At 46.7% G+C, this 18,725-nt stretch overlaps 1 protein-coding gene across 2 annotated transcripts in view; it reads left to right on the forward strand.

The window, feature by feature from the left end:
• The window catches only part of RGS6 (regulator of G protein signaling 6), a 294,403-nt gene that overhangs the window by 243,323 nt on the left and 32,355 nt on the right, over window positions 1-18,725 (forward strand). For both annotated transcript variants that reach the window (XM_054200650.1, XM_054200651.1), the window contains exon 15: window positions 4,923-5,109. In XM_054200650.1, coding sequence (XP_054056625.1) covers window positions 4,923-5,109 — 187 coding nt within the window. The remainder of the gene's footprint in view (window positions 1-4,922; window positions 5,110-18,725) is intronic.

An 18,725-nucleotide genomic window follows, 5' to 3' on the forward strand; every position in this document is an offset into this window, starting at 1 on the left:
CTGTGAAGCTTGCAATGCACAAATGCAGGCCTTTTGTGCGTTATTGTGAACATATGTTGAAAATCAAGTTATCTGGAAAAGAATTTTACCTGCAGAAGGTGTTTATATCATATATGACCCCTAATGGCTGAAACTTGTTGCCAGTTTTGGGTTGGTTTGGGTTTTTTTTGTGATTTTTTTGGTTTTTTTTTCCTTTAGTTTTCATCAGGAAATGAGAAGTTTGGACGTTGAGGAGAGCAGATATATTAAGAAAACCCATCCGAGACCCCTCCTCTCTAAAACAAAAAGCGTTTACAGGGGAAAGTTCCAGCCTCTCCCGAAGCCGCCAGAATGGCAGGCACAGGGCTGTGCACTGAGCTCTTGTTCCGTGGTGGCCGGTGGCGAGGGGCAGTGCCGGAGGGGGCGAGGGGTGACACGGGGACGGGCTGGGCTGGGCTGGGGCGACGGGGCTGCTCCCCGGCTGGCCAGCAGGGGGCGCCGCAGCTCCGCGCCGCAGCCTGTCCCGGTCCCGCTGCCGGAGCCGTGTCGTGGCTGCCGCCGCCCGGATGGGATGCGATGGGATGGGATGCGATGGGATGGGATGCGATGGGATGGGATGGGATGGGGGGAGCTGTGCCCGGGCTCCGCTTGGAGACTGGAGTGAGGTGCTGGCATCTCTCCGGGCACGCTGGCATCTTGTCTACTCGCTGCCCAACAACCGGGTGCTGCCTAACTACAGACAGGCCTTTCCTGCCCCCCCAAAAAAAACCCCCGAAATGGCAGCAGAAAGAGGTGCTTAGAGTTTGGACGTGGGGTGGGCGGACAGCGAGGAGGATGGACGGGGAGGGGGAGGCCGGCTGGGCAGGAGGAAGTTTGCCATCATTCGCACCGGCACTGTGGTCTCCTTGGAAATGCTGCGTTAGTGAAGGACCAGCGCTCTGCCGTGCCCTTAGCACACTGCCTTGCTGCAGCCCCCTGTCCCCAGCGTGCCCCATGCAGGACTGGTTTCTACTGGTCTGAACCACATCAAGCTCCCCATACCAAGGACCTGGCTGTTAAGCAACATGCAGATGTAAATATTTCCCCTGTCTGAACTGCATGTTGATTTATGTCTGTTGCCTGCATTCATTTCTCCTCCCAACTGTGATGTTAAAGTGATGTTTTTTCTCTTGGTGAAAGGGAGAACAAGATTGTGAATGGTGAGAGATGTGAGATGGGAGGTGCACCAGGTATTTATGTAGAGCTATGTGGAGACAAGGAGAGAGGAGTGTGCTCATATTTCGAACTCAGAAAGTCACTTGGTGATTTCACTGTGAAGCCGAGTGTATCATGTCCTCCCCCAAGCTGGGGATACAACACTGTCCTTATGTTGACGATCTCTTCTCAGTCTCTGCAGTCATCCATATTTTGCCTCTTGATCGGGTTTTAAAATTAATTTCTGTTTTACAGCATACCTCAGAAGCAACCCCCTGTCCTTCCCTAGCAGGCTTTTCACTGAGGGGCATCTGCCAACAGCAGCCCACAGTGCCAGAGCACCTCTGCAGTGCCCTGCAGGGAGGCAGAGCAGGCATGCTGAAGCCCATGAGCTCTCTGTGCCTTCAGGGGGCTGCGTAGGATAAAGCACCATTACAGGATATCTCCTGCGAGTGACAGCAGCTTAATTACATGCTGGATGAGGCTGGAATGGTTTATGCCTCTGACAACAGTTTAGGACACCATATTATCAGCCTTCTCCAGATCTTACATGCTGTTTTCTAAAGGGCAAAAAACCTGTGATCAATGCTGCTGTTCCCTCAGTGCAGACAGTCCCCATGCCAGTTCTGCTCTGCTTATAAGGCAGCTGCGGAGAGGACACATGCTGGCATCTCCTTCCTCCACTGCCCTGTGCAAGAGGAGTCCACCGGAGATTTGCCTCACGGAGAAAGGGGGAGGCAACGTGGGATCTTCTCCTGCCTCCTTGTGAGCGTGGAGCTGAGCTTGTGCTTCAGAAATTGCAGTACTGACTCAGGGATTACATTTGCACTTTATAATTGAGCACAAATTCCAGCACAGCTATTGTATGTCTGCTCTTTTCCTGGACAGAAATACCTGCTCCTCTCTTGTAAATGCTGTATAAATCCCGTAGGAAGCCCTGCTTATGCATTGGCTTCAGGATGATTCCTCGTGGCGGAGAATTTGCCTTGGAGTCGAGGCTGCAGGGCTGGGTACCCCTCTTTGATGTTCCTTAATATTCAGATACCAGCTGTAGTGAATAACTTTGAAATTTTTACCAAGACAAAACTCCTCTTTGCCTTGAAGAGGACATCCAGCCTTGGGCATGAATTCACAATCGCTTGCAGTAAAAAGAGCTTGTTCTTGTTAGTGTCAGGTTGGTCTGGTTGGTTGGTTTTCAGATTGAGCCAAATGGTTATTAAAATGGATGGTGCTCCTGTTCTGGCAAGCTGTCACTTCACAGTGTGCCCGGTTCTCTCATGAGCGTGCTTTCCCAGCCCGCCTCCCCGGCTCCAGGGGCAGAAGATAAGCCAGCAGAAAATGTTCTCTCTAGCCAAGTGCTTGTCTGAAGTGTCCCAGTTACTCTGGAATGATTAGCATCTTTTCTCTTTATGCCTTTTCTGCGTTCACGTGTTCCCATCCCATCTGAAATGGAATGATAAAGTATTTTCGGAGTGAAGAATGCCACATATGGCATCAGATCGTTGCACTGTGAGTGCCACCCTTTACACTCTGCAGGCATGTGATAAGTGGGGGGGTCGCTTATGGTTCAAATAGCAAGGCCAGGACATCAGGCACGCTTACCATCTCGAAGCTGGAAAAGGGCCAACCACACACACCCCTCTGCCAGCCCCAAACTATTTCAGTTTATAAAACTGAACATCACTGTATGAGCACCACCGGTGTAGGACTCTGCTGGTACTGGTGTAGTGTCTGAGCATACCCCAGTCTGTTTTACTGACAGCTTGCTAGGGAGCAGGGAAAACTGTATGAAGGAATATGACCACGTGGCTTGCATGAGTCAGGGCGGTGGCATTAGTCCCCATGCATGCAGCAGTCCTGCAGCAGTCTGGAGTGGCGCTGCAAAGGGCAGGCAGTCACTCTGCGAGCTACTGGTAGGGTCGGGCAGTGCATCCTGCCTGGACGGGGTGCCAGCCCCCTCACAGGGACACAGCCTCCTGCTCCGTCTCACAGGCTTCACAGTTGGATCAAGCGCGTTATTTGGGTGAGAGAGAGGGATGGTAGCAGCAGGGGAGAGCGCAAGATGGGGCTGACTTAGTGGCAGTGGAGCAAGAGACAAAGCGTGTGTACCTGCAAATGCGGCCCACTCACATTGGAGGCAGGGGTGCAGGGAGCATCCTCACCCCGCGTGCCTGCCTGGCAGGGCAGGAACAGGGGCCAGCAAGGAGGATTTAGGCTGGCCTTGCACATGGTGCAGATGTCCTTTTTTTCCAAACTGGCCGTTTCCCTCCATTGCAGGTAGGGGGACCAGGCTAAACGGGTTAGCAGCCTCATTTGATTACGATGTTTCTGGGGTGGTTAGGTACTGCTGCAGCATGCAAGGAAGTGGGGGTCAAAAACAGCACAGGACGCACCATGCTGCTGGCTCATCCGCCTTCCCTCACTGCCAACAGGATTTTAGTTTGGGAGAGACTGTATTTTCCTCCTTCCACCATGGGGGAACATTTGCCTTAGCGTCAGCAGGCTGGGACCGTTGAATCATTTGGGGTGAGAAATGAGGCTTTCAGTTAAAGTTCAACTGGTTTATTTAGTAGTGACATGATGACAAGGTGGGGACACAGGATTTTCCAAGTTGTGCAGCTCTTGCAGATGCCCTGAACAAGCAGTGACGCGGACAAACCCTGTCCCCACTGCACAGTCTGCACAGTGCATGGCAGGGATGGCCAAGACAAGCCCTGCCCTCCTTGTCGTCCCTGAGCCATGGGCTCCTTTGCCGGGGGGTAGGAAAAAGTTGGTTGTTGTGCAAAGGTTCCTTTCTGTACCTGTTTGCTCTGTATCCCTCCGTGCTCCCTGCAGAGCACTATTGTACCCACTCAGCTGGGTCACAGGACATGGATACCCAGGCCAGAGGCTGCGGAGAATATCTTCTTGCAAGAAGGCTGAGCTGGCCAAACCAAAAGGCTACTGGGTGCCATGCGTCTTCTGAACTAATCACCTGAACGAGCACATTTCTGTCAAAGATAAACAAAACCATCAACACCAACAAAATACCCTTCTTTTTCCCCAGGGTAAAAGATAACGCATGGCACGCTTTTAAAAACATTCCATGGATATTTGTTTCACAGATTGAGATGTGGATTATGCTCTTGGCCATCGAAGAGATTATGTTCTCAATGTTTATGAACTTATTTTAGTCCATGAGTGTGGTCTAGTCAAGAAAATATCCCAGTAAAATTGGAGTATGGGCATAACAATTCTATATTGTTCTCTATTGATCTCTTCCCATGGCATCTGTCTGGTCAGATGCTGGTCAGTTTACAAGTTAAAAAAAAAAAAAGATTCCTCTAAGTGCCAGTGCTACAACTCTAGCCTGGAAATGATATGAACATTAAGTTTGTTCTGCATTTTGCATCCCCTCCAGATGATGATGTGGGAGGCAGAGCCCACTCCCCTCCTCCAGCTGCATCAGCTCCAGAGGTTTCCTGTTTGCATGCCTAATGTCACACTTCTGGAGGGGTGGTTTGAATGAGAACGTGTCACTTCCTAAAGTCGCTGTTCTGATCCTAGCCACAGTGTAAGGGTTTGATGTAAAAGTATATCACACCTTCCCCTGAAATCATGCTAAATGGAGAGTCTTCTGTGAATTCAGCTAGATGCGGGGTTAGGTGCTCCGTCTGTGCTTTGGGACGCTGCCCAGGCTTATCCATAAAGTCTTACCTAGATTTCTTTCTTTTTCTTTTTTCTCCCCTTTCAATTTTTGCCTAGCACAGGTTTTGGTTGGCTGTCCAAGATCTCAAGAAACAACCTTTACAGGACGTAACCACCAGAGTGGAGGAAATCTGGCAAGAGTTTCTAGCTCCCGGGGCCCAAAGTGCTATCAACCTGGATTCCCACAGCTACGAGAAAACAAGCCAAAATGTCAAAGACCCAGGGAGATACACATATGAAGACGCACAGGTTTGGTTTTGATTTTATGGAACTACTGCTAATAAAACTCTGTTTTACTGTGATATTCCACTATCACATTGTCACTGCTCACTTGTAAGAAAAAGGAGAGGCAGAGTTGTAAGTGACTTTGAGGATACCTCTTCAAGCTGCGTAAATGATATTTTCTTTGAATCTATCAGTTATAACAGACTAATGCTCCTCTGGGAACAAATGTTCCAAAATTTACAAGTCTGCAAGGCGCAGCGAGCTGAAGCCATGTCTCAGAGAAAGCAAGGATGGAAGAGTGCTATAAAGTTCGGTTTGGCTCTCTGTACTCCCTGTCACCGAACTCTGTCGTATTTACAGAATGGCTGATATCATATCAAAATCCCAATTAATACACTTTTTTTTATCATTTCTTATTTATAGCTAATTATATCACCCCCTGCCAAACCCCAGATGCAGCAGCTTCCTCCAACACAGCTAGAAACTTGTCCACCAGACAATACCTTAGAATAATGATAGGACAGCAGGCAGTGCAGTGAGCTTAATCCTTCCCTCCTAAGGGCCCCAGATTTATCAGGGAAATTTTACAGATAAACTGTATACAGAAAATGCCTTTAGGAAAACAGATAATTTGAGAAAAACCACTACGAGCAAGGATAAAGCTGCATAACCTTCTGAAAAACTGAAAATGTCATTTTATAAAGGCTAAAAAAGAAAAAGGAGGAAGGGATCGTTTGGCAAATATTACCACTGACACAATTAAAAGATATCCTCCTTGTAATCATTTTTATCAAAAGAGTGTAGTAAAACCAACAGCAAATGAAAAGAATCCTTGTTCTTATATTTTCTTTAAATTGGCATTCAAAGGCAGTTCTTCAAAATGCTCCACTAACAAAATATTTCCATCTCAGGGGAGATGTTGTGGACCACTTATACAACGTTAAGCGATGAATTTTTCAAACCAGCATCAAATACTGTATTTTCCTGAATGCAATCTTGCTCCTTGGGGCCAGCATAGAAGGAATGCACGCAAAGTTTCAAGGCAATCCCCTGTGAATATCAGGCAACTTAAACGTTCTTTTTAAAGCTGAGAAAGGCAGGAGCGTGAAGACGTTCTGGCTAAGATGTGTTTTTTGCTTTGCAGTTGTAGTGAACAAGATCTTCTGCAAATTTGCATTACCTGAAAAAAATTATGATGGCAAAATGCAGGCTGAAGCAGATAGGTGAAAAATGGGGGAATTGATTAAATTGATAAGTAGAAGTGCTGAGAAGAAGATGGATGTTTAGACAATGAGTATTTAATCAGAAGAAGACATGGAGGATTTAGACTTGAAATGATCAGTTCACAACGTAATTGCCATTCAAAGGGGAGTTGATGAAATCAAGCTGGAGCTCTTGCTGTTACACTGCAATTTTGCCTCCTTGGGTTAATTTTATTTCAGAGGATTTTTGTGCTGACGGATGTGCTCAACTCAACTGTTTTGGTTCACGGAAACAGAAGTATGGGGTGAAGGTAGACCTTGAGGCCCGGCTGTGGTCCTCTTGGAAACTGAGTCTGTGCCAAGAGAGGATAGGGCAATGTGGAAGGTGAACCCAGTTACCTTCTTGTGCAATGGACTTCTGGTAGCTCTCCAAGCAAGCTGTTTCTGAGTGCTTGACCAGATAGCTAAGCAAGCTGTCTAACAAAAGCAGGGGGAAACAGGACATTGCTGAAAAGTGTAGTGCCCTGGCGGAGCTGGAACGATGTAGGCCTTTACTGGCTCATTCTGGAGAGGGGACGTTTTTATTCACATGTCCACTTCATGGGAGCCAATATAGGTCCCCTCCTTATATGCTCTGAATCTCCCAGGTTCCATCCCGGTGTCTCCCCAAGGTCGGCTCTGCCACCTCGGAGGCTCTGTTTTCCACAAATCTGTGGCAAGTTGTATCCCAGCTGCCTTAACTGGGCACATTGGCACCAGGAGCCCATGAGAGCTCCCACACATCCCACGTTCCTGGGGACTCAACTAGACACAACCAGTCAAAACACCCCACTGTGGGAGGGAAAATATGAGTGTTGTCCTGCCCTGTGTAGCTTTAGCACAAAGAGGAAAACAACCAAAATGTCCTTGTGAATAAAGAACAAGAAAAAAACTAGTTTACTGAACAGCGCATTCTTTGAATGCCTGCAGCTCTGACACTAAAACCAAGAGGAGAAAAGGGTTGGCTGGACTGAGAAAATGAAATTGCTGTTCATGCTGTGGAAAAATGGGAGGTGGTGATGTGGCACTCTAGCCCTTACGCTGACCTGGGAGACCCACAAAGTGCCAATTCTGTTTAAAAAGCATTGGGAAAGAACACATTGCTGTACTTGGGAAGGGGAAGGTGTAGCAGCACACAGTATACTTTAGGCTAGTGAATAACTGTAAGTTGAAAGCAAAGCATCATCTCTTATCAGGTGCTTAACAGTCTACATGGATGTGCTTCTTTGCACAGCCTTGGCTCCCAGCCCCAGAGAGCTCTCCCAGATGCTGCACAGCCATCTGGTAAAACAGCTAGCCTAGAAGAAAACAGGGAGAAAAGGGGGCTTCCGACAAACATACCTCTCACTTGAGACCTCTTCATCCTATGGCCACTCATGCTCTGAAGGCGAACGGTTCCTCTATTTAAGAAGGTGAGACTGAAAATCTCAGCTCCAAACATACCCAAAGGACTCCTAATCCAAACCTGAATTTGGCTTGCATTTATTATTTCGGATAGAGTTCTGGCTAAGATGGGTTTCTGTATTACAGAAGCAAGAGTTTTGCCATTTTCCCATCTCAGCTTACGATATTTGCCCTGTTGTGTCCCTTGCTGCTGCTGCACTCTGCAGCCCAGCACCGCTCTGCTTGTACAGAGCCGCCTTCCTCTTTCTGCATCCCCTGGGTGTCCCATGGGGGGATCAAGCTGTGCCGGCTCACCTCAGCTCCGAGCAGGGTGTGCTGTGCCAGCCGAGCCTGCCCTCGCCTCCCCCAGCCATCCAGGTTTGCTGGCAGCCCCCATCCCCGAGCAGCACAGCTCCCACTCCCAACTCGGTCCTGATATCGTCGGCTCTGCCAGTTGTCTTGATCTGTGGCACCTTTTGTCATTTTAGCGCTGGGCCCCTCCAGAGGCAAGCCTGCCAATTCAGCTGATTATTTTCTGCTCTTAAACAACTGTCCGCTGAGTAAAATATTGTGATTATCAAACCATTTTCCCCGGGGAGTAAAGCAGCTTTTAATACAAGGGGCACCGTCGGGAAAGGTCAGTTCAATTAAACAGTGAACTACTTAGCGGGATGTAGGCTCCCACAGGAGTTATCAGCATCATTGAACAACCAGTGTGGGGCCTTGCAATACGAAGCAGGCACAGCCAGCTCTGGAAAGTAAATAGGTTTGGGTCCATCCAAAAGGCCTCTTTTGGCTAATGAATCTGCTGACAGCCAAAGTAATTCATCTTTAACATAGGAACCCAGAGCGGTGAGTGTGACAATTATGGCTTATCTGTACAACACGTTATTAGTTTTTAAACATTTTTTTTCCCCCACCTTCAAGCATCTCCTTGCCTCTCTGAAATGTCTTTCTGCCTTCAGCAAGTCTTTAATCCCTTGGTGTTGGGAACTAGTATCACAAGAATGCGTTGTGTCTCCTGATAGTAATGTTTGCTTGTAGGGGCATTTACTGGTAGGCTTCAGAGCCAGGTATAGTAAAGTAGGTAAGCCACACAGTTGTCTTTGGAATTACATTCCTGTTTACTTTGTTTCTTTTTCTTCTTTAATAAATAAAACAGAGTTTTAGATGGACATTCCTTTACCTGAGCTAACTGGATATTGTTTCTGTGGAGATGATTCAGGGAAATTCAGTTCTAATCCCGGCTCAGTTAGGGATTTTAACTGTACTGTGCAGATCCTTGGCTAATTCCAGAGCAGATTTAGACCATAATGCCAAATTCCAGGCTGCTCAAACCAGAAATGTACCTGCCCCAGATTTGGACCCAGTTTATGCTCTCAGCTGCCCCAGGTGTTGGTTCAGTTTGTTCTGGACTGTGACAGAGATACGAGCCCTTGCAGGATTCATCAGTGTTCAGTCCTCAGGTTGCGTTCTGGTCCCATCAGCAAGGTGGGAGCGTTGATAGAACTTGGCAGGATCCTGTTGAATTCAAAAACAAACTCTAAGTGTGAGCAAGGATCTCTTGGAAGTGGAATGTCATTTTCTACCAAGAAGAGAAAATGAGAGGTGACCTTTCTTCCACTGACTTTGTTTTTTCAAGCATGCACAGGATGTGAAAGCAGCCATATAGAGGAGTGTATGCCTGGTTCCTGTTCAGCAGGCACACAGAACTCCTTTTGTAGGTCTTGAGCAAAATCACAGCATGGAAGGAAAAGGTGAAAATAATCATTCATCGTGCGTCTGTATCACTTTTCACGTAAGAACTTGAAGAAACATTATTCCTGTTTTCTTGAAGTTTCACACAGTCACCCCAGTTACATGCATGTCTGTAAAGGCTGGTGACTAAGGATGGAGAACTGAGGTAACAGCAAAGCAGCTCTGGTTGGCAGTGTGGGCAGTCAGCAAGGGGCATGGTGCTCTGCCTCGAAGCGGGGCTCAAGTCCACCTGAGCCAGCGTTGCACAGAGACCTGGCAGTTGGGCTGTGGGGAATTGAAAGCTCTGCAGCACTGCATCTCTATATAATGCACATGGATGGTGCCCAAGCCTCCTTTGAGGCTTCTGAGGTTTTTGACAGCCTGGACCTTCCTGTGGAGTTTAGGAACTGCACAAGGACTTGGCCTTTATTCTCTTCTTCTCCTTTGGCTCTGATTCTGTGGGAGTGGAGGAGAAAATCTTTCCTCACACTGCACTCCTATTGCCTTCCCTCTATGTAGGTTACAATGACTGTAGAAACAGCTGTCATCTGAAACCTCACTGTTGCTGTGTAGTTGTGACACACAAAACCAAAAATGCAAGTTCTTTCCCTTGTAGATTTCACAAAGCAACCTACAACCAAACAGGATCTAAAACCAAGATCCCCATGAATATACCCAGAGGAGCACTCTAGGTGGCTGGAGCAAAAATAGGAAAGCGGTGGTGGAGGCTTATGCTGGTGTGCTTGATGCTGCACAAAGCAGGAAATAAAGGGCTTGAAGCAGAGGTCTACACTGGAGCAGATATTCAGTCTTACTGCTTTCACGAGATTTTTTTCTTTGTGTACATACACATCACACATTAGAAAGAACTTCTTTTATCCTTTGCCTTTCATTTTCATTCGTGGTTTAGCAGTCATGTTATATGAAAAACAGCTAACATCCAGCCTTCGTTTTGCTGTTGCCTTTCTGTCTCAGAAGGCGTCAGAGATCAAACGACTGTCCAAGGTAACACCCCTCTGTTACACATGGGTAGGAAAAGGGCTAGGAAAAAGTCATGAGTGAGCTCTCTCTCTCCTTGCACATACAGTGACAGAAGACAGCAGATCTCTCCAAAGGAAAGATCACGAGAATGGGGTGACAAGAACAGTCAGCATATTCCCACAGGACAATAGTCTGCCTGTTATTCAGGGGGTTGATCCTGCCAAGCTGGCTAGTACCACGTGCACAAGCAATAACAGTGCCTCATATGCCAGATGTTTCCTAGCTCCAAAAAATACCTTTAAAAGGTTTATATGGGTAAGTCTCTAGCTTGCTTAAAAATTGAATTCAGCACTCAGACTAGAGGACTTTTGTGCCAGTAGTGTGCAAGAAATGGCTGCATGTCAAATCCAGAGCAAGAGCGTTTTCTCTTTGTGTGAAGGTCAGAAAGCAGCTGATGCTATTCTGTTTCTCCCAGGCGGGGGGTGAAAGTGCCTGCAAGTGCATCCCCTTCTCCACGGGATTCAATGAGTCCACTTCTTGTGGACAGTGGGCGAATGTTCTTGTAGATGACTCAGTTCCACACCTGCCGAACCCACGTACTGCAGGAACACTGCAGTCTCTAATTTTTTTAAGGGTTTGTTATCTCTTAAAGTGTTCACCCTTCTAATTTAAAGAAAAAAAAACCCTTGGGGAGATTTATCAACAATTCACATCTCCCTGTCTCAGACCACAGTAGGTGTGAATGTCCTGTGCTGTCTGGATGATGTTCGTTTGCAAACAGATGCAATATTTTGGTCTGCATTTGTAGCATGGACTCCAAGAGCTTGAGCTCGATCACTTAAAGGTGATCTAGCAGTAGATATTTTACAGATCAAATATTGATGAGACGTGAAAGGCTGTTATGTAGCATATATTTTCTAGGTAGGCATCCAGGCAGGGCTGGTGATGCTTACCTCCGCACAGCCACTTTTACTCAGAAGCTGTAAGCTGCTTGTTCCTGTAGGGCTGCGTCCTGCTCTGTCACCGTCTCCTGTGGGACACAGACTGCCCCAGTGCAACAGAATTTCATTTCTCCTATGTGAGGGATTCTGTGTGTTCCTCTCCATGGCATAACTCGGCGTCTTGGCAGGATTTTTGCCAGAGAAAACAGAGAGAGGAAGCTGCAGGCAGCCTTGCAAATGTCAGAGTGTTGGCCAAAAGCTTGAGTAGTTTCATCTCGTGGCTGTACCACAGCACGTATAGGAATGCAAAAACCCATCTATGTTGTTGCAACTCCTAGATATTGTATTGCTCGGAAAAGAGATGCCAATCTTCCAAATGCTATACCAGGTTGTCCCCTCCTACCAAGCAAAACCTGTTGACTTGGGCTTTTTGCCAGCGGCCAGGATTTGGCCCATATTGCGAGAATCAGCCTCTTAGCCATGATCATTGTTCTCAGAATCTAAAGCTGCTCATATGGCGTTAGACTCCCGTCAGCCCGCTCTTGTCTCCCAGGATAGCCCTTGCTATATTTAGGACTAAATCCTCCTGCAGTACCAGGCTGACCCCTTAACTGCGCAGCGCTCGACAACCCTTCACCTCTGTAGTCCTCCGCACTGCGTCTGCCACTGACCCCCCGGCAGCTCTGCCTTCCCATTTGTATGTTTGAAGGTATGAAGCAAACCAGTTCTCATCCATTTACAGAGGAGCCAAAGCTAAATTTATGTGTTACTTTTATCACTGCACTTTCCCCCAAAAGATTTACATTGTGTTTCCAACCGTGTATCTACAGGGCTAAACAAAGGATTTCTGTGTATTACTCAAAGTGAGCTCTCATTGCTTACAGTTATCCCTCCTGCTAAAGCTCTTTCTTATGTTCCTGTGCCTTCAGCCCAGTGTAATTTCATTTGTGGCCTGAAAAGAGGTTTTATGCTTTTTAGTTAGTCTATATTACGGTATAATTATTCATCTTTTTTATTTTTTTTTCCTTAGTAACAAAACCAACGTCGTTGAGCGTGAAGAAAATGCACCGTCTAAAACTGTGGGTGTAAATTATTGTGTCGCTTAAATAACTTGAGAGTGGCCAAAAAGATATTGCTCAGACTTTCCAGAGCAATTCACACTCAGGCCAAGACCCTTATGTGCCATTTACCAACCTGAAATATCTCTTTAGCTAAACTATAAATCAAGGAAAGCCTAGCGCTGCTGGAGCAGCCAGAGCACCCGTTTACCCCTGGCCCTGCTAGATGGCAGTACTGCCAGGAACCAGCCAGGCTTCGGGAGGCGGCCCTCCCTGCTCAGAACATGCAAACAGCTCCAAACAGGCGGTACAGCATTTCTGAGAAGAGTAAAATCCTAAATGCAGGGACCAGAATAAGCAGAGCCAGAGGCGTTCTTAGTGGGGATTTGGAGACATTAAGGGGAATCGGAATAAAATCCCCGTGTTTCCCTGCCTCCTCCCCCCTCACTGGTGTTTTCCCATCAGGTTCAGTCAGGGTAAGTGTGAAGGTCTTTTCTTCTGCAGCGTCTTCGCTGCTTGCTTCGTCTCAACTGTGCCTGTTACCAACTACTTCAATTTCCAGAGCTGATGCTGCATTTTTTCCTGCTTTCTCTAAAGTGCATTTGAGCACTGTCAGACTGAATGGTAATTGATCGTAATTGCTCTTAAAAACTGTTGCATTCAGTAGCAGCACCAGTAACTGCTAAAGAGGAGCAGGTCTCCTTTCCTTTCCTTGGGGTTTTGGAATATCCTGGTGGTGGTGTGGTAGGGGGTCCTGCCGGTGAGGCAGGTTTCCTGAGGTTGGTCTGGGAAGAGCACAGCAGAGTGAATCGGATCCAGTAGCCCCTCTGCCATGGATGTCTGTGCAGAGCAGAGGTGCCGACAGAAAGGCACTAGGCCGTTGCCAAGTCTAATTGGAAGGTGCAGCAATCGCACACCGTGTGCTCAGAAAAGCATCTCCTGGCTTTCTCCTTCCCATGTCCTCTTTGTGCTATGGAGACAGCTTTTTGGAAAGCAAACCCCGGGCAGGTCCTCAGCTGGCATCTGTTATCATCCTTCCAGCAGAGGCCACAAAGCATTCACTGAGGCTCTGCTCTCTCATGGGCGAATCTGCAGTAGATTCCTCCCCAGTGCCCGGTGTACAGGTAGAACAAACATTAACATTCATTGCAGTTTGCTGTTATTTATTTAGTTATTTAATCTGCTGCTTAACGTTGCTTGTGGGCTTTTCTTCTAATGGATTTGTCTGACATTCTGCAAATCTCCCTTGCAGTTGGCCAGAGGGGTGGTTGCTGGTGTTCACATGCTTGCAATACAAAGGGGTCTCCGAGTCATCTCTCACTAGTTTAATGCTAGGTCTTGGTGGCAGGGTGAAGGGAGGCTCCAAAACAATCTAAAAGACGTGAGTGGGATAGCTAGAGTGAGGAGGTTTCTGCCAGTTTATGAAGGGCAAAGTGGGCTCTTGAGGCTCAAGTGAATCTTAACAACCTTAGTGTAACTCCCCCTGTAATGGGCTAAAAGTGTGCTAAATGGGAAACCTGTGCTTGAAACAAGCAAAGAGTTTGCAATTTCCCCCTACTCCCCCTCATCATCTAAAGCTTAGGCTGTGTTTAGGCACAGAAAGGGAAAACTTTGTATCCGCAAGTTAAAATTTCAGGGCTTTCTGGAATCCAGATGGTGTTCAAAGGTCATGAGAACATTGTGCTTGGCCTTTACAACCCCCAAAAAGTCTCCAGTGTGTCACAGAATGTCACGGTGGGTAAGGTACAGGTGGGATTAGAAATAGGTGTTTAACCACCAGCACTGCTCTTGTCTCATACACACCTTTCAGAGGAAAGAAGCAAGATTTTCTGCTAAAAAGAAATGTTCTTAACAGAGAACACAATTCCTGAGGTCTGCCAGGTGCTTTGCGCAAGTCAGGTGGTGTTATTATTTTTTTTATCATTCAGGTTTTTTTCCTACATATTTCTCAGGTGTTCCCAAGGTCCTTCTTGGCTGCCACCCATGCCCTCCTCAGGGTCACTGTGCTTTGACTGAAAAGGGGGAGAGAGACCTGAGATCACATTGCAGCACATTGATATGAAGCAGGTGCAGCTTTGAGACAGATTCTGCTATCTCAGCCACCTCCCACGTTCCCGTCTGGATTGCAAACTTACTTTTTTTTTTTTCCTCCCCCTTTCCCCTCTTGTCAAGAAAATTTGCAGAGCTTGTCCTTCATCTCCTTCCAAAGATAGAGCTTGTGGAAGGAAAACAGCAGAGAGATGCTGAATCTTATCAGGGTTCCCTGCACTTAAGCTGTCAGCTGTAGCTGGGGCGGGATTTCCTCTTGATTTCGTGTAACTGTAGAAAAGAATTTTTTTTGTGATTTACCTGTCTGGTTCCTTCATTTTCTAATTCACAGAAGTGACAACATTTCCCCTTTTAAAATTTAGTGTTTGTTCTCCTTTATATCATGCAGTCGCAATGGCAAGTGGAATGGCTACGCTGTCTGAAGTGTAACCATCATGATACAAGCCTAGGTACAGAGAAGATTCCCAGTGGAGCTGTATAGCCCTCAGGCCCACTGCGTAGTTCTTTCCAGGGGATAGATGTGGGAGGAGATGTGATTCAGGTGCCCAAAACATGCAATGGGGTCTCCATTTTTCTCAAAAAGACCCCATTGCCTCTCTTGCCTTGGTTCAGGATCTGGGGAGCAACAATTCTGGGGATGTTTGATAGTAAACCTGCTCTCCTTGCAGGAGTCTTGTAAGGGAATTGTTTGCTTCCTGGAGACGAAATCCACCGTAATTACAAAAACAGGTTATTGTGTCGCCTTCCATGTTAGACTGACATTTCCAAATGCGCATCCATCCTCGCAGGGGAGCATTGCTGCAGCCAGCACTCATCAACGGCACGCTCTGTGGGGGACTAAGTCACCGGTCAGCTCAAAAAGCCAGCTCGCCAGGGCTTGCTCGCACATGTCAAGTCAGTCCCTGTCTCCTCTCACAGCTGCCACCGCAGTGGCCTGAGACAGCGGCTTGGTGCTCAGAAATAGCTGGCAAGGCTGCAGGGGAGGCCAGTGGGACGCATGATGCCTGTCAGCTCCTAGCCAAATCTTGAAAGGCTTTTTTTTCCTGCTTTCTGCCTGTTTTTAAAAGCAGGGTGCTACCTTGTTTAATGGTTTAATAGATCAGTTGGGCAATTTTTGTTAGAGGATTGTTTTGAATTTTTGTTTTTGCAACGTGTCTCCCTGAAGGATTGCTGGTTTAAGTCTAGAGCAGGGAGCTGGGAGTCTGAGCCCTACCTGGGAAGTGGTACCCAGCGATGGCTGGGAGATGCTACACTGCCTACGTGAGATGTTGCTCCTGCTGTTGTGCAGATGTGGCACAGGAGCTTCCCATGGCACTTGCAAACAAACGTTGCAGTGATAATTTTGGCCAGACTGCTCGCAACGCAGGGGACCGTAATGTCCAGAGCTGTAGCCTCTTAGTTAAGAATTACAGAAGTAGTGGATTTGCTTTGTGTATTCACGGAGACAGTAATAATGAGCTCATTACCCTATAATAAACAACTTTACAAAATGCAGAGTTCTCTCAGCATAAGGATGGGAAGGCTCAGATTTCTTGCCAGCAGTGTCAGGTACATCAGGGAGCGTGCATGTGTATGAAGTGCATCACTAGAAATGCTGGCTGCAGTTGGAGATTTCACTTTTTGGTGAGGTTATGCTCCCTCTCCACCATGTGATAAAGAGGAGGAACAAAAGCAGCTGCTCAGTAAAATAAGAAGTGAGAGACTAGTGGGTTGCAATTATCCAAAGTGAGTTAAAAATCCACGATAGAAGGGGACAAGCCAATTCGCCCAAGTTTCACAGAGCAGCTAAATCTGTGCAGACATCTCTGTCGATAGGCTCGTTGCTTGGGCTTCCTCAGAAGAATATGCTCAGTTGCTAGACCTCCAGTAGCTTTCAGTGTGTTTAAGAAATGAGGAGCTGCTAAACATTAGCTGTAAATTCTGCCTAGGAAGTTGCAGATTTCAGAAAGTGTAGCAGAAAATAGCTCGGTGGCAAAGAACAGAGTAGGCTGAAGATCAAAACAAATGTCCCAGCCGCTGGCATTTCCTGTCCTGCAGCTAGGTTTGTTGTGTAACTGGGCTGAACGCACACTGCAGCCACAATTTTAGCAGGAACCTTCATGGTGCAGTCTCAGTGGGGATTTTGGCTGCAGCAACGTAAGCTGTCCTGTGCTGTTGCAAATTGGAAGGCAGTCTTTGCTGACCTGAGCAACTGGCTCAGACTTTCAGTAGGTGCTTCAGAAACGCAGTGCTGTAAAATAAATGATCGTGTGCCTCCAGTCCAGAGCTTCTTGAAAGCAAGCCCTCTCAATTCTTGCAGTTAAGCAGTAAAGCTTGCTTCTGAAGCTATGCGTGTCCCTCCCTTCCCCTGTGCCCAGCCTTCTTTCTTCATTATCATTCAAGGCCTAGGAATAGTTATTCCCTCTTTGATCGTACCTTTGGCGAACAGCTGAAAGGTAGCGGTGTTGCTGTTTAGTGATTCCAAGATGTGAAAAGCAGAGAAAATGCTTCATACCAATTAGCTAACCGCGGTGGCAGTTGGGCTGTGGGTATGCAATAGTCCTTTTTTTCAGGGAAGGGCTTCAGTTAAGAAGTTGGCTTGTGGTTTATTACATCTCAGGATCGAAGTAGTTTTTCCCCCTTCCCACAGCCAGATACTGAGTTTATACTGTTTTAAGGTCAAATACATGAAGTCGTCTTGACATGAGCAAGAATGATAGTTGTTGCTGGCGTGCCAGCGAGTTGTATGGCCAGCGAGGCTCTGCTCTGCTGTGTTCTCCTTAGCCTGCAAACAGCTAATGTGATCTGTCTGCATGGCAATGAAAACTGAGTGTTATTTTCCAAACACATTATTATTGCCTTTCAGAGCAGACCCAGTTATCTGACCACAGGTAAAGAAACCATTTGCAGTCGAAAGGTAGTAAAAAAATTTAGTCACCTGTCTACCAAAATGTTAATCGATATACCCCTGTCATGCACTGCCTTACCTCAGCCCCACAGCACCTTCCTGGCCACCTCCACACCCCCTCCCACCAGCACCCTGCATGTACTGGGTGCTGCGAGAGAGCACCACTAAGAGGAGGGAGGCTCTGGGGACCCCTCAGGCCCTTTACTATTGATGGGCTACAAGGTGGCTGCCCCGCTTATTCATTGGTCTCCTCATGGTCCTGGAGAAGGAAGGAACAAGACTTTTAGGTATACAGTTAGGTGGGGTTTTTTCCCCACGTAATTATGAAGAACTCATGAGGAGGACACGGAGTCTCCTTGAGAGACCTTAAGAGGTAACAGTACAAGTGAACTGGTTGCAATATGATTGGGTTTAAATCACCTGAATCCCAAGTTTCTTCTAGTTGAAGTATTTGAGAGACAGCCGGTCTTGTAAATCCTTATTCACACCAGAGAAATAGAAACCTTTCCATGACCATATCCATGACATGCATTATTTTCCCTCTTCTTGTCTCAGTGCATACTTGGCTCATTCTGTCCTGAATAAATAGAACAAATGTCCCACAGCTGGATGTGAAATCTCATGACAGTGCTGTAGGTGAGAAGTATGAAACTGTGCCCTCCCTTGTGTTTTTCTGCAGCAAGAAAGCTTGACAGTTGCTAAATGGCTTTATACGAGCATTTCTTTGCAAAATCTTCTGCTATCCTTCAGCTAGATAGTGCCACACAAATGAGGATTTGTCAGGTCTAAAAGCAAGTATGGAAATTAACCTGTAAAAATCGTTCCACACCAGGTTGTAGCTCAAAGGATACGTTTATGCTGTGTCATAGGAAAACCGGTGGCAGTTATGCCCCTCTTAGGACTACACTGAATAGCGTAAGAAAGCTGAATTAAGCAGTTCTTCTATGTATAGACAGGTCATCACTAATTACCCATGATGGTGAAGATAAGGGAATTCTGCTTGGCTTGTTAACACTGTGAAATAAGCTATGCGACTTCAGTCTGGTTTGGCTCTTCTAAAGTTTCATGTACAATGGCTTTAGGGCAGGAGAGAATATTTCACATTGTATAAATCAGTATAGATAAAATTGCTCATTAACTTTATAAAAGCGTTTCCTTGGGCAAAGTCTAAGAGAAATGTCCAGGGTGCCTATTTTTCTCTTGAGTTCCTTTAATGTGTTCTCAGTCTTTATTTGGTAAGAGTATTTTGATTTGATTTTCTTGGTGTTTGGGATAATATCTATTACAAATCCAGGGATAATTAGGAGAAGAAGAGCTGACTGTGTTAAGGGATTCTCAGCAGGAAAGTAAAACTAAGCAAGGA

The sequence above is a fragment of the Rissa tridactyla genome, chromosome 4 (assembly GCF_028500815.1).
Source record: "Rissa tridactyla isolate bRisTri1 chromosome 4, bRisTri1.patW.cur.20221130, whole genome shotgun sequence".
Taxonomy (NCBI): Eukaryota; Metazoa; Chordata; class Aves; order Charadriiformes; family Laridae; genus Rissa; species Rissa tridactyla.